This window comes from Oryx dammah, unplaced genomic scaffold (assembly GCF_014754425.2).
Source record: "Oryx dammah isolate SB20612 unplaced genomic scaffold, SCBI_Odam_1.1 HiC_scaffold_11058, whole genome shotgun sequence".
Classification (NCBI taxonomy): Eukaryota; Metazoa; Chordata; class Mammalia; order Artiodactyla; family Bovidae; genus Oryx; species Oryx dammah.
Genome location: NW_024080452.1, coordinates 531923 through 548009, shown reverse-complemented (window position 1 = coordinate 548009; position 16087 = coordinate 531923). Strand labels below are relative to the sequence as shown.

The 16087-nt window shown below is 35.6% G+C and overlaps 1 protein-coding gene across 1 annotated transcript in view; it reads left to right on the top strand.

Annotated features, from left to right (window-relative positions):
- LOC120860378 (dnaJ homolog subfamily C member 13-like) overlaps window positions 1-16087 on the top strand; it is a 155661-nt gene that overhangs the window by 55955 nt on the left and 83619 nt on the right. The window contains exons 7-18 of the mRNA XM_040236179.1: window positions 2637-2843; window positions 2935-3030; window positions 3398-3489; window positions 5366-5532; window positions 5637-5716; window positions 5799-5968; window positions 6419-6518; window positions 9443-9550; window positions 10265-10420; window positions 11181-11237; window positions 13583-13704; window positions 15772-15847. Of these exons, the coding sequence (XP_040092113.1) occupies window positions 2637-2843; window positions 2935-3030; window positions 3398-3489; window positions 5366-5532; window positions 5637-5716; window positions 5799-5968; window positions 6419-6518; window positions 9443-9550; window positions 10265-10420; window positions 11181-11237; window positions 13583-13704; window positions 15772-15847 (1431 nt within the window). The remainder of the gene's footprint in view (window positions 1-2636; window positions 2844-2934; window positions 3031-3397; window positions 3490-5365; window positions 5533-5636; window positions 5717-5798; window positions 5969-6418; window positions 6519-9442; window positions 9551-10264; window positions 10421-11180; window positions 11238-13582; window positions 13705-15771; window positions 15848-16087) is intronic.

Sequence of the window (16087 nt, the reverse complement as noted above, 5' to 3'; positions counted from 1 at the left end):
GCTTTGGTATCAGGTAGACCTCAACTTGAATTCCAATTTGTAGCTCTCTAAAATGTGGAGAATAATATGTGTATGTCTTAGGTTTTTTGATCAAATGAGATACTTTATGTAAAATTCTTAGCACAGTATGTCACTTAATATTTAATAAACAGTGATCACAGTTTTATTTTCATTAGTATTAATGTGTTACTTGAAAGTTTCTGAACTTTCTTTGAAAGTTCTTTTTTTATAGTCTTCTTTCCTTTGCCCAGCTATTTGTAATCTGAAATCTGAATAGACTTTGAAAATTCAAATTTGGAGTTCATTGCATGTTTTTGTCTTGAAATTCTGAGTTACATGTAAATTTTGGGACACAACAGAAACCTGTTAAGGTGCTGAGACCCTGTTTTTTAATTGGCAGTAGAAACAGAGCTATAGATTATGACCATTTTTTTTTTATAAGAAACATCCTGCCTTTCTTGATTAAACCCCATACCTCAGAGATGAGCATTTGAATGTCCAGATGGAGAGGCTCAGCTGAACTTACTCTCAGAATCCTTTCTCTTGAGATTTTAAATCCTGTAGCTACCTTAATATCCTGGGAACACTACTCCCAAGATTTAGTGTTCTGTAGATAAATTATCCATCCCTGGATAGCAGAACCAGGGCAAGTCTTTTGGATATACAAGAGGCTGCTGCTTCTGCTAAGTCGCTTCAGTTGTGTCCGACTCTGTGCAACCCCATAGACGGCAGCTCACCAGGCTCTGCCATCCCTGGGATTCTCCAGGCAAGAACACTGGAGTGGGTTGCCATTTCCTTCTCCAATGCATGAAAGTGAAAAATGAAAGTGAAGTTGCTCAGTCATGTCCGATTCTTCGCGACCCCATGAACTGCAGCCCACCAGGCTCCTCTGTCCATGAGATTTTCCAGGCAAGAGTACTGGAGTGGGGTGCCATTGCCTTCTCCATACAAGAGGCTAAGTATAGCAAAAATAAAAGAGAATGATGGATGGGGTGAACGATCTGATTTACAAAACACGTTAGCTTCTTCAGAGTCATAGGCCTTGTCCCATCCTCACTCTACCCAGATGATGGGTACCATCCTAGTGTCACTCATCTAGGAATGTGCATATAGACATTTTGTTACCACTGAGTCTAGACCCAAAAAATGAATGATCCAAGAGAAAATCCCGTTCCCTTTCCCACCCTAAAGCAGCCTAAAACCTCCTGTCATAGTGCTGCCCAAAGGTTTGTCTCCTTCCTGTGTGGTAGAAGTTTATAATGATTAACCTCTTGGTAGAAAACATCTAATTACAGTAATATGGCTTCACAGATCTTAACAGAATGACATTAATTCATCTAGCCTACCAATGTGTAAGGTAAACATTAAGGATAAGAATTATGACACTCCTCAATTGCCAACATGTTTTATTGCTTTTTTGGCATCAAGCAGTTTAATTTTTTCACGTTACTTATTAAATGACAGCTGACGTCAAACTTGGTAGCCTTAATATATAGGTCCATGGGTTTAACTTGGCTTCACATTGTAATCACCTAGAGAGTTTTCTTAAACCCATTGTGCCCTTGGCTCATTTTCTGAAGATACTGATTCAATTAATATAATGGGAGGCCTAGCAATGGCAATTTTTAAAACTCCAGAATTGAGCTGAACATTCAGGCAAGTTTGGGAACACGTTTATTCATAGTATTGTATGTGGCAGTGTGCCTCAGACTTGAAGGTGCATACATATCAGCTGGGGCATCTTGTTCACTCTCAGATTTTGATTCCGTAGGATTGAGGTTGGAACTGAGATGCTATACATCTAGCAGGCTCACAGGTGATGCTGACTTTACTGGTACTTGGACCACCATTTGAGTGGCAGGAAGCTAAGCATACTGTCTGCTTTTTAAAAAACACGAGCTAAAATGAGTCGATTCACTACAGATATGAGACCATAACAGGTTCATTCAAGAAACTGATATCTTCTGCATCCATAGTGACTGAGATAAGCTGTTGGAAATGAAATCAGGTTTTAAAACATGATCTGATCCAGTGTTTCTCAACAGGGTAGTTCATGGCATTCTGGGCAGGACAGGTCTTTCTTGTGGGATTCTCCTATCCTGCCCTTCACGGCATTTTTGGCCTCCAGGTGTCACATGCAAGTAGCAATACCTTATCCTTAATACACTCTGGAGGTTGGTTTGTAATATTCATAGGCCAGTGACTTGGTTAGCATTTAAGCATTTTTCAAGGTAATCTTGCAAGAAAGCATTGTATAAAAACAGATGAAGTCAGAGCTACCTTAGTTGAAACTGGAATTCTGTCCACCATAGTACCCAGCACCTCCATTGGACTTGGCTGGGATTCCTGGGGCCTTTTTTGGAGCCCCAGAGTGCTGTTTTCCACACAGGAATGAGAACCAGACTCTGAGAATTTATGAGATAATTTCCTTTCAGTGATTATTTGCAAGGCTTTATATTTCAGACTTTGATTTTAATTTAATGGTCAGCCACAACATACTGCTTATTTACTTCTGATAAGGTCTACCTTTTTTCCTCCTAGAATTGCTCCTTCAGGCACTTGCCTATGAGTTGATTGACTATGGTCACATTTTAATTATTTCAACCCTAACATTTTGAATTTCAAAATTTATGCAGCATTTATTTGCATCAGAGCAAAGAGAAGAAATCATCAAAAGTGCAATAGATCATGCTGGCAACTATATAGGTATTTCATTGCGGATCAGAAAAGAGCCTTTAGAATTTGAGCAATATTTGAACCTTCGATTTGGCAAATACAGCACTGATGAATCCATCACATCTTTAGCAGAGTTTATAGTCCAGAAAATATCACCTAGACATTCGGTAAGCTTATATGTTAAAAGTAAAAATTTGTTCATCTGATTTTGACATTTTTCTTCAATAATTTTTTAATATATTTCAATTTTGTTTGAAGGAACCTGTAAAAAGAATTCTAGCGCTTACAGAAACATGTTTAGTAGAACGTGATCCAGCAACCTATAATATTGCAACATTGAAGCCCTTAGGAGAAGTAAGTTTCAGTAATAGTTTAAATGAGATTTCTTCCTGTTGATATATTAGAATAATTTTCTTTCTGTTTTTATATTTTTTAGGCCTAAAGAATAGGAAACAATCTGTATTTAATTTTTCATTGTATTTATTGATCTTAGAACAATGAATATTGCAAAATTTGTTTTTCAAGTATATAATGAAAACTTAATTTATTAAGTATTATATGAAAACGTGAATGAGACTTTTAAGCAGCTCTTAAATTCTGATATTATAACCAAGTTATGTTTTTAAATATTGACTTTTGTCAACTAAATGATGTGTAGTTTTTCTAATGGAATACCATAAAAGTAACATCTTTCATGGAACTTGTTTCTTGTGTTCCTTAGGTGTTCGCATTGGTTTGTGACTCAGAAAATCCACAGCTTTTTACCATTGAATTTATAAAAGGCCAAATACGGAAATACTCTTCAACAGAGAGGTATCTTTTTTAAATTCATCTAGTTTTTGAGATCTTAGTATGTGCAAGGCAAAGTGCTTCATCAAAGAGGAAAAACAAAGATAAATTTAATGTAATGAAGGAAAAGACAACTTTATTTTGCTGCGTGTTTGAAATATCCTTCATTTAGTTTTCAAGTTTTGAAAGAGTATAAAAATGGTTCAGTTCAGTTCAGTTGCTCAGTCGTGTCCAACTGTTTGTGACCCCATGAATCGCAGCATGCCAGGCCTCCCTGTCTGTCACCAACTCCGGGAGTCCACCTAAACCCATGTGCATTGAGTCAGTGATGCCATCCAACCATCTTATTCTCTGTCGTCCCCTTCTCCTCCTGCCCTCAATCTTTTGCAGCATCAGGGTCTTTTCCAATGAGTCAGCTCTTTGCATCAGGTGGCCAAAGGATTGGAATTTCAGCTTCAATATCAGTCCTTCTAATAAACACACAGGACTGATCTCCTTTAGGATGGACTGGTTGGATCTCCCTGCAGTCTAAGGGACTCTCAAGAGTCTTCTCCAACACCATAGTTCAAAAGCATCAATTCTTCAATGCTTAGTTTTCTTTATAGTCCTCACATCCATACGTGACCTCTGGAAAAACCATAAATATGGTTACTTGATATTAAATCAAAGGATGGAAAATAAAGTATGTTTCTGAAACTTACACTTTTTAAATATTTAAAAATTATACCTTTCACTTTCATTCTTAAATTGTTTGGATAATGGTAACAAGTTACTTTGATAAAAATACGCTCAGTGCAACTACCACATGGTAAAACAACCTGTGTGCAGGTTTTGTGTGGTTATGTTTTAAACTCCTTTAGGTGAATACAAAGGAATGTAGTCACTGGAGCATATGGTAAGAGTTAGTTGAGTTTTATAAGAAACTGCCAAACTGTATTCCTGAAGTGGCTCTGCCATTGTGTGTTCCAGCCAGCAGTGAATGAGAGTTCCTGGTTCTCCACATCCTTATCAGCATTTGGTGGTGTCAGTATTTCAGATTTGGCCATTCTAACACTAATGTTGTGGTATCTTGTTTTAATTAGCATTTTCCTGATGTTTTATAATGTAAAGCATCATACAGGACTTTGGATCATTCTTTTTCCTTGTTTTTTCCACTTTAATTTTGTATTGGGGTATAGCCAGTTAACAAAATTGTGATTGTTTCAAGTGCACAGCAAAGGGATTCAGCCATCCATTCTCCCCAAAACCCTTTTCCCACCCAGGCTGCAGGATCATTTTTTTATTGGGTTATTCTTTTTATTGTTGAATTTTAAGAGTTCTTAGTATATTTTGGGTAATGGTCCTTTTTCAGATATGTCTTTTGTAAATATTTATTCGCAACTTGTGGCTTGTCTTTTTATTCTCTTGATGAAGTTTCTTGAATATGTAAAACTGTAGAGAAAGAAGCAGATAAATGGTTGCCTGAGGCTAGGGAGTTTTTTGCAAATGGGCACAAGAAAACTTTTTGGGGTGCTGGAAATGTATAAAAGCTGGATTATGGTAATGATTGTACAGCTGTATAAATTTTTGAAAAATTACCAGACTCTACATTTTAAGAATGTCTTTTGTGATTTCTAAGTTATCTCTCAGTAAAACTGTTAAAGATAATCTTAAAATTAGAAAACAAGAGGAAAATGTTAACAATCCATTCCTTTAGTAATTTGGATATGATATTAAACAGGAAAGTGAAGATATAGTATTGGATGTCAGGTTCTCTCCTGCCACTTCTCTTTAATATTTCCCTGGTACCCAGGGTGCCCCCCTGAGCAGGTTACCTTCTAAAGGGCCTATGCTGCTTTCTAAATGAAAATCTCCCTAGATTATCAACCCTAAAACCTTTTTTATTTTTAACTTGGCTTAGAGATTCCTTATTAGCAAGTTTGCTAGATGGAGTAAGAGCCTCTGGTAACCGAGACGTTTGTGTAAAAATGACATCGACTCATAAAGGTCAGCGATGGGGGTTACTCAGCATGCCTGTCGATGAGGAGGTAGAGAGCCTTCATCTCAGATTCTTGGCTACACCTCCAAGTAAGTATTGATTTAAATATAATTTCATTTCCATCCATCTACTTAATAATAAATAAATATAGTGCAGACCTCTAAATCGTTTTGAATCATTCATTTCCTTACAGATGGCAACTTTGCAGATGCTGTGTTCAGGTTCAACGCTAACATTTCATATAGTGGAGTTCTGCATGCAGTGACGCAGGATGTAAGACAAATTGTATCATGATTTGATCATTGTCATTAATTTTTGGTATAGAAACTCTTTTGAAATACTCTTCCTCACCTAGGGTCTCTTCTCAGAAAACAAAGAAAAACTGATCAATAATGCCATAACGGCATTATTGTCCCAAGAAGGGGATGTTGTTGCTTCAAATGCAGAACTTGAGAGTCAGTTCCAGGCTGTGAGGAGGCTTGTGGCTTCCAAAGCTGGTTTTCTAGCTTTTACTCAGCTTCCAAAGTAAGTTGCCTTAATTTTTTTTTCTTTTAATAAGAATTTGAAAAAGTCAAAATAGCAAATAATCAACAAATTTACCTCATTATATCTGATTAAACTTGTTACTTTTTAATATGGTGAAATAGTAGTTATAAAAAAGCAAGATGAATGAATGGGAATGATATTGCTGACTCGTATTTATACATTCACCCATGATATTACTGACTCTTGTTTTAGTGAATTTGAATGGGAAGTTCAAATTCAAGCCTTTTAGCTTTAATCAACCTTCAAGCCCCCCATGAAAAGAAAAAAAATTATGAAAACTGTTATGTTCTAGATATGGAATTCAGAATATTTAATTGCTGTAGTAATGTAGTGGAAACCTAAAATAACTTACTATATTATGTTTTTATAATAAAATAATGGAATGATGCTCTGCTGTTGCTACTATACACTGTTGTTTTGTCCCATGAGGTTTCGGGAGCGTCTTGGAGTGAAGGTAGTAAAAGCACTCAAGAGGAGCAACAATGGAGTAATCCATGCAGCTGTTGATATGCTCTGTGCCCTCATGTGTGTAAGTACTAATGTTTTTCTCAAGGAAGCTGATTCTAAGTGACTGATGGTTTAAATTTCCACAAACCTAGATTTTATTGTTTCAATATTTCCTAACTTGCTCTTACAGCCATTTACTTATTCAGATAAACATTTGTTTAGCATAGCCTATAAACTAGGCACTGTGCTGTTTACAAAAAGAAATACCAAGATGTTAAGACAAAATTCCTCCCTGAAATTGCTGGCAGTCTAGTAAGGTAGGCATGTGTATATAACTGTATACATAGTAGGGGCCATGGGATCCCTAAAAAGCAGCACTTGATTCTGGTTTTGTGATGAGAAGATAAAAGGTTCTACGTTAGTCTTTATGGGATATGTTAAACTTGATCTGAATCTTAAGGGGCAGGTAGATATTTTCTAGTTGCGAGAAGACTTTCCTAAGGAAGAATAATTCAGTTCAGTCGCTCAGTCGTGTCCGACTCTTGGCGACCCCATGAACCACAGCACACCAGGCCTCCCTGTCCATCACCAACTCCTGGAGTCCACCCACACCCATGTACATTGAGTTGGTGATGCCATCCAATCATCTCATCCTGTTTGCCCCTTCTCCTCCTACCCTCAATCTTTCCCAGCATCAGGGTCTTTTCCAGTGAGTCAGCTCTTTGCATGAGGTGGCCAAAGTATTGGAGTTTCAGCTTCAACATCAGTCCCTCCAATGAACACCCAGGACTGATCTCCTTTAGGATGGACTGGTTGGCTCTCCTTGCAGTCCAAGGGACTCTCAAGAATCTTCTCCAACACCACAGTTCAAAAGCATCAATTCTTCTGCACTCAGCTTTCTTTATAGTCCAACTCTCACATCCATACATGACCACTGGAAAAACCATAGCCTTGACTAGATGGACCTTTGTTGACAAAGTAATGTCTCTGCTTTTTAATATGCTGTCTAGGTTGGTCATAACTTTACTTCCAAGGAGTAAGCGTCTTTAAATTGCATGGCTGCAGTCACCATCTACAGTGATTTTGGAGCCCAGAAAAATAGTCAGCCACTGTTTCCACTGTTTCCTCATCTGTTTGCCATGAAGTGATGGGTCCGGATGCCATGATCTTAGTTTTCTGAATGTTGAGCTTTAAGCCAACTTTTTCACTCTCCTCTTTCACTTTCATCAAGAGGCTCTTTAGTTCTTCTTCACTTTCTGCCATAAGAGTGGTGTCATTTGCATATCTGAAGTTATTGATATTTCTCCTGGCAATCTTGATTTCAGCTTGTGCTTCCTCCAGCCCAGGGTTTCTCATGATGTACTCTGCAAATAAGTTAAATCAGTAGGGTGATAATATACAGCCTTGACATACTCCTTTTCCTATTTGGAACCAGTCTGTTGTTCCATGTCCAGTTCTAACTGTTGCTTCCTGACCTGTATACAGGTTTCTCAAGAGTCAGGAAGAATAATTAGCCTATGCAAAAGTTTATTTGGGAAGCAAAAAATAATTGAATATGACTGGATCATAACGTATGAATGGGGGCACACAGGTTTAGGAGTTACAGTTAGAGATGTGTGCAGAGACTGTCATAAAAAGCCTTTTGTATCAAGGAAGCTAGTTTTGTATGCTTTATAGGAAAGAACAACTGATTTTTTTCAACAGAGGAGTGATTTGTGCAATCACGTGGAATCATGTCAGTTGTGGAATTTTAGAAAATTCATGGATGGTATGTGAAGTATAGATTAGAGGTCAAGTTAGAGGCACGGAGAGCAAATTATCATGTAAGAAATGAAGTGCTGAAGTAGGATGGACTAAAGGCACATTTGAAAGTGGTTTTAGAGGTAAAACTCTAAGTTGCTGACAGCTTGTTGTGGGGAGAAAGCTGTAAAACTTTGAAATTTTTGGTTTATTTCAATTTTGTGTGGAGTATACGTTCCTTATAGTAAGTATTTTAGGCAGACTTAGTGGTATACATTAAGCATAAGTAATCACTTGAATGTGTTAGTTGCTTTGTCACCTCTGACTCTCTGAGACCCCATGGACTGTAGTCCGTCAGGCTCTGCTGTCCATGGGATTCTCCAGGCAAGAATACTGGAGTGGGTAGCCCTTTCCTTCTTCAGGGGATCTTCCCAACCCAGAGAATGAACCCAGGCCTCCTGCATCGCAGGTGGATTCTTTACTGTCTGAGCCAGCAGGGAAGCCCTTGTATAAAACCTTGTATAAAATCACTTGTATAAAACCTTGCATTTATTCCCCAAAGTGGATTTTATTATCTTTATTAAAAGTATTCCATTAAAGAATTAGTGAAGGACTTCCCTGGTGATCTAGTGGTTAAGAATTCGCCTGCCAATGTAGTGGACTCGATTCAATCCTTGGAAAGGGAAGATTCCACTTAGCTGCCACAGGGCAGCTAAGTCTGTGCTCTACAGTTATTGAACCCCACACTCTCTGGAGCCCGCAAGCCACAACTGCTGAAGTCTATGCTTCCTAGAGCATTATCTTTACTCCTAACTATCATGCTAGAATCCTTTTTATGCTCTTAGCTTATTCCAGCTGTCAAAAGAGAATCATCTTGAGACAAGGAAGTATTTGCTGCTAATATTAGTACTTAGTTTAAAATGCTAAGTTTATCATTTCAAATTTATATTATAAAATTGGGGGAGATGTTATTTGCTTTTTACTAAAAAGAATGGGTGTTATTTGCTTTTTAAGAGGGAGATCTGTGACTTATTCTCTCAAAAGTACCCTATGCAGTACTATCTACCCTTACTTGTTAGGCAAATTATCCACAGTCTCATCAGACCCAGGAGAAATCATTTCCTCCTGCTTATCACAAGTTTCCTTTCTGCCTTAAACTTAAAGGATGTGGTTTTTAGTTCTTTCAGTTGTTCAGTGAGTACTCTTCATAAATAAATTTTATGTGATGCAACTGCTTATGAATTTATCACTGTTTTTAATCAATAGCCCATGCATGATGACTATGATTTAAGACAAGAACAGCTAAACAAAGCTTCTCTTCTCTCTTCAAAGAAGTTTCTGGAAAACTTACTGGAGAAATTTAATTCCCATGTGGTGAGTTAAAGTTAAATTTGTCTTAATGAGTGATACCATACAGATTGAAGATATTCTGGAAGTACAACATGGACAGTTTTTGTTCTGTTTTGTTTTAAATTGTGGCCCTCATTTCAGTATTGGTTTACAGTTCAACTTGTTCACTTACTTATTTTATTACTATAAAATAGTGTCTTAAGACTATTTAATTATTTAGGAAAGGATAAATTGCAAAGCCTTTAACTTTTTAGTTATATCCCAGATTTTTACTTTTCTACTCACTTTAAAGATGTCATTATGAAATAATTTGCTTTAAAAAAGGCTAATAAAATCTTTATTCCTCAATCATTGGGTAACAGTTTTGGAGCTGGGCAGTCTATAACATCTAGAAGGAATATGAACAGATTGCTAGAGCTTTGCGGGTGTTATCCAAGATTGCCTTTTATACAAGTATACATTAACATTTGTCATGCCTGTTTGAGGAGTCTTGGTTATTTTCTTGAAATTTGACTGAATTTTAACTGTTTTCTTTTTGAGATAAGCACTAGATATACTACATTAGTAAAGCAAGTACTGCTTTGAGTAGTACTCATGTTGAGAGCACTTTAAAACTCATTTTGGGAAATTAAATGTTTACTTCTAACATAATAGGATAACAGGAAAAACACCATTATTAGCTGTGTTTTAAGTGAAGCTCTCTGTACTAAGCCAAGGTAATATGTTACTTTGTTTCAGGATCATGGGACTGGTGCCCTAGTTATTAGTTCACTCTTGGACTTCCTTACTTTTGCCCTGTGTGCTCCATATAGTGAGACAACAGAGGGGCAGCAGTTCGATATGCTCTTGGAGATGGTAGCATCCAATGGAAGAACACTCTTTAAACTCTTTCAGGTGAGAGCTTACACTTTTATCAGGTAACAACTAATCTGCAAGAACCACTTTTCAGTCAGTTTATTTTTAAAATAATGTATATGTGCTTCTGTGGTAATCTAAATAAATACAGCCTAGTATGTTATCATATTAGAATATGTCACTGATTTCTTGGTGTTTCACATAGAGCTCTATTGATGGCTTTTGATCAGTATTTGACTCTGTTGCCCATCTTTTCCATCTTAAAAGTAGTGAAAAACTAAATTTTTTCCTGTGGTCATCTCAAAGTCCTCTTTTCTTTATAAATTTCCAAATATTAAGGTGAGCTTTAGCAGGGCCTTTCATGAGCAGTTGAAAACATTTATTTCATATAATGCCATCATGTTTATTATGTACATGTGTGTATATGATATTTATATTTATAAATGTCTATTTCTGTTATGTTAATATCATAATTATTTGATATTTATCATTCCAATAAGTAGAATATATATAATTATTCACATTAGTGCTAGCTGTTTCTACTTCTGTAAACTCTTTGTTTTTAATATCTGTAAAGCTATATTAAAAGAATACCTAAAATTTTTAAACCAGACTGTGAACTGACTTTGAGATGTAGCTTTTTATTAATTTTATGGCTTGAAAGGGTGAAAGGGTTTCACTTTCAATTTTATGGCTTAATACTTTACATAAAACTGTGTATCCCTCTTAAGAGCAACCCCTAAATATGTTGGAATAAAACTCTTTTATTCTGTGATACTTTTTTCTCCCTATTTTAAAGCATCCTTCCATGGCAATTATAAAGGGAGCTGGATTGGTTATGAAGGCAATAATAGAGGTGAGAAAACAATTTTGAAAGTTCAACTTACTTGAATGTTAATTGGCTATTTTAACTTGGGCTGACAAAGTTACTTTCAGTCTTTTATGGGAAATATGCAGTATTTCTGGGTAAGAAAAGTAATTTTAAATGTTTATATTCCTTTTAAACTAGTTGTAACAACAATCCTTCAAGAATAAACTAAGAACTTAAAAGTTCTTAAGTAAGTAGATTTAGAGCAAATGAATTTTTCTGGTCCTCCATTATTTGTTTTATTTTAAAAGAAAAGTTAGCATTCTTTCTCTTCCTCTCTTTTGCGGATGGTAGTGGTGATGGTATTGAAACTTCATTCAGGTACTAAGTCTATATAGAAATCTATTAATGGAGTTAGTTTATAGCCAAGCAGTATTAAATAAATATTGTAACAAAAACTTCCTCATGCTAACCTGCATATATGTTTAAGCCCCAGAGATGAGGACATGATATTGTTGGACAGGAACTCTTGCTTCTCAGGATAGTTGCTTTAGCCTTATCACCTGGTAGCTCAGGTGGGAAAGAAAGAATCTGCTTGCAATGTAGGAGACCCCAGTTCGATTCCTGGGTTGGGAAGATCCCCTGGAGAAGGGACAGGCTACCCATTCCAGTTTACTTGGGCTTCCCTGGCGGCTCAGATGGTGAAGAAGCCGCCTGCCCTGTGTGATATGGGTTTGATCCCTCAATTGGGAAGACCCCCTGGAGAAGGGAACAGCTACCCACTCCAGTATTCTTACTTGGAGAATTCCATGGACAGAGGAGCCTGGCAGGCTACAGTCCTTGGGGTCGCAAAGAGTGAGATACAACTGAGCAACTTTGTATAAATAGATAGATAGATATTTTTTAGAAGACGAGATTGTGGCTATTAATATGAATTTACATACTGGATGTTTACAATATCAGTCTAATGGCTTTTGAATTTTTATATACTTTTGTTGTCATAATTGGATAAAATGTAAGAGTGCCCTTTGTCAAAAAACTCTGCCATTATAGTTCATAAATATAACAAGTAGCTAAATAATAAGCACAGTATTAGTATACTGTTAAACAGCTATTGAAAATTATATATAGACTTAGATTGGTTGGAACATCAAAGTTTATTTGCATTTTTAGTGTATACATGAAATAAAAGTGAATTGTCCCCCAGCTAATGGGTTCTATGCTTAATATTAGGTTCCAAAGTAAATGCCACATCTCTCACTTACAGAGCTTGAAGTCGCCAAGGACAGTTAGGACCATGAGACCATACCAAAGAGTCTTCCTGGATTTGATCCATTAATATATTGCCATTCATTCAGAAATATTTAATGAATGCCAGATATAACCAAAAGGCCATTTTGACTTCAATGCAAGCCACAGGTGTCAGATTCCTAGCCAGTTACTAGAGCAGTGTCTGTATAAGGGAGGCTTTTTAAATTTACACCGAAATCCTGGGAAGTATCTTAAGTTGCTATTTTCTGATTGTGAAAGCAGTGTATGATCTTCTTAAGAAGTGTTGGATTTTTCAGAAAAAACACAAGGAAGAAATAAATCACCTGTATTTTTACCATCCAGAGACAACAGCTGTTAGTTTTCTGGTGAATTTCCTCTCAGACCATGTTCAAAATTATATATGTACATACACTTACTATGTATATTTATATACATACTACATTCATTTGTATCAAATGATATATGTACATATTCATACTGCATGTACATTTGTATACTTCTGAATCTTCAGTTATACTATATACTTGTACTTTTTTTCATTAACATTGTATTTTTACTTTTTCCACACATCTTAAATATCACAGGCTTGCTTAATTCATAGCTCTGTTTATCTTTGATTAGTAGTCCTATCTATCCTACCCTTTTGTGAAAGTAAGTCTAAATAATCAGAGTGAAATAAGAATACAAAGAACTACCTCAACATCACATCAGTCTTTTTTAAAAAAATAAAGAATTGTATTCACCATAAAAGTGAATATATCTTTATCAACAAGAGCAAGCACGTTTGCAGATGCCTTTGGTAGGAGTTACTGATTTCTGTAAGTCACCTCTCCCCTTCATTGGCTGATATATACTCAAGGAATGAACCTAATTTTAAAGTTAATGTATAATTCCTGAGATAACTACATCTTGGAACATTAAAACCTTACTCCAAAGGCAAATAATATTTTTAAATGACTTATTATTCACCTATGTTATTTTTGGAAAATTGGAGATGCATATTTAATTTTTATTACATTGTATACTGAATAATTATTTTATCTAGAGATGTAAAATTAACAAAATTAAAATAGCTTGCTTTAGATTGTTGCTTTAGGGATCATCTTACCCTTTTTCCAAAGGAAGGTGACAAAGAAATTGCTACAAAAATGCAGGAGCTTGCCCTAAGTGAAGGTGCCTTACCTCGACACTTGCATACTGCGATGTTTACAATAAGCTCAGATCAAAGGATGCTTACAAATAGGTAGGTTAAATTTAATTTGTTATCAGTTAACTTGTTTAGAGAAGGGGTTCAGATATTACATAAAACAGCGTTTGGATTACACAGATGTCATTTTCTTTTGATTCACCTAGTTCTTGTCCTTTCCTTATGGAAAGATTGTACCCAAAAGATCATTGTCCCTGTCCCTGCATAACTGGGGAGGAAAAAAATAAAGCTGCTTTTTTCCCCCCACTCTCTGCTCATCAAGCTCTACACCACATAGTCATGGGACTGGAACATGGAAAAGAGTGCTTTGTAGCTTACGAAACTAGAACCACGTGTCCCCAGGGCATTTCTCCTTACATTTCCTCCTGGCTATCTCGTATGTAGATGACTCACCTAGTGATTTTTAAATAACTTTGGTCTGTTAGTTACTCTAAGAATAAGAAAACTTCATTATCTAGCCAGCCTTACCCAATCAAGCCTATCCTAAATCTCTTGCAGTTAAACAATTTTCCTTTAGGCAAATCATCTTTTTTATAAAATTCCTCCAGATATGAGGAAACACACAAATCTGTTTACTCCCTGCTGTATGAATTCCAGCTCTTTTAATTTTTCTTTATAATTCCTGATGTAATATTTTAATCATGTTCTTTTTGGCTTTTTGAAATAATAGTGTAAATTGCTGATTTATGCTTACTTTATTATAGAAACATAAATTTCATTTATTTATCACCTATGTTTGGTTATTGGCTACTGTTGTATGCTGCTCTGCCAGTAGGTTTCTGTTTTTACTATTATGTGAAGCTATCTGCACCCCTTACTTGAAAATACTAGGCATAAAGTAGTCTTCAGTGTTGCCTGTGAAAACAAAAAGATATTAAAAGAAGGTTATTTCCTTGATGTACTGCCTTATATTTTTGCTAAGATAAAACATAGTAGAGACTGTTTAATATCTTATTCCATTAAACCCCTATGTTAGCCCTTTCCTGTTTGTTTTACTTTTTATTAATCAATCAGTTGCATTCCCTACTGTGATCAGTAACAATATTGAAAAACTGTCAAATTATAATAGAAATACTATTTATCATTTGCATTGCTTTATCTTTTATAAATTGCTGCTATAAAATGTTATCTCTTATCTCTAAAATCTTTTAGGAATCATTGATACGATACTTAGCAAATGCCAGTGAAGGAAATTATGTATTATTACTTCAGTATGTTATAATAGGCTTCCAGAGAGACATAGAGTAAACAGTTTTAGCAGTGATTTTTGGTTTTTTTTGGTGGCAGAACAAAGCACAGTTTGGGTTTTCTTATTAAACTGCTTTCTTGTGATAGTGTAACATATATGCCCTTAAGTGGTTATTTGGTCATTGCCCTCACAGGATTCATCCTCATTTTTATTGCAAATGGCAGTTGAATCCCTACCAAAGCATAGAAGGGTCTCTGGTGAATAAAATGTATTCCCAGTTTATGAGAAGCTTCTAGTCTGGGTAACAGATATCATCATGGGGATTAAGATTAATAAATGACTAAGTCCTAGATTCAACATGAATCTTAGATTTTCACTTTGAATCAAAATATTCTTTTAGCTCAAAAATGCTTTTTAAATCTTTGTTCAGACTTCAAAACTGAAAATATTTTCTATCTCTGACCTTGTCAGGAAGTATGTATTAGAACATAGTTGACTTTTGTTCATGTTCAGAATTCCAAAGAATTCCAGAATGATGTGATCACTATAGCAGGACTTGTAATACAAACTGTTTATATTATCAAGTCTAATTGTTTCCCTAACTCATATATCTCAAGTTAAAATATTAATTTTCAGTATTTAACATCAGAATGATTTTCTCCTTAATTTTTATTGGAGTATAGTTGATTTAGGGTGTTGTGTTAGATCCCCATGTACAGCAGAATGACTCAGTTATATATATATATCCCCTCTTTTTTATTTTCCCATATAGGTTATTACAGAGTATTGAGTAGGTAGAATTTTTTTTTTTTAACTGTAGTCTTATTTCTTACATGATATGTTGTTCTTAAAAATTCCTTTTTGTTCTAGCTGAGATAAAGCAGCAAACCTTTCTCAACGTCTGCTTTTTTCAGACAGCTAAGTAGACATTTAGTCGGACTCTGGACAGCTGATAATGCAACTGCAACAAACTTGTTGAAACGCATTTTGGTAAGTCAGTTGAATATATATTCTTACCCAATAAAACTTCATTGATAAGTTGGTTATACAATCAAGGATTGGGTGTGTTTTTTTTTTTAGTTTATCTGTTTGTTTTTAATATAATATACTAATCAAAGGAGTTATCATATAATAAATATTATCCTCAGTAGCTAAATCATCAGTTCAGTTCAGTCAATCAATTGTGTCCAACTCTTTGCAACCCCATGCACTGAGACATGCCAGGCTTCC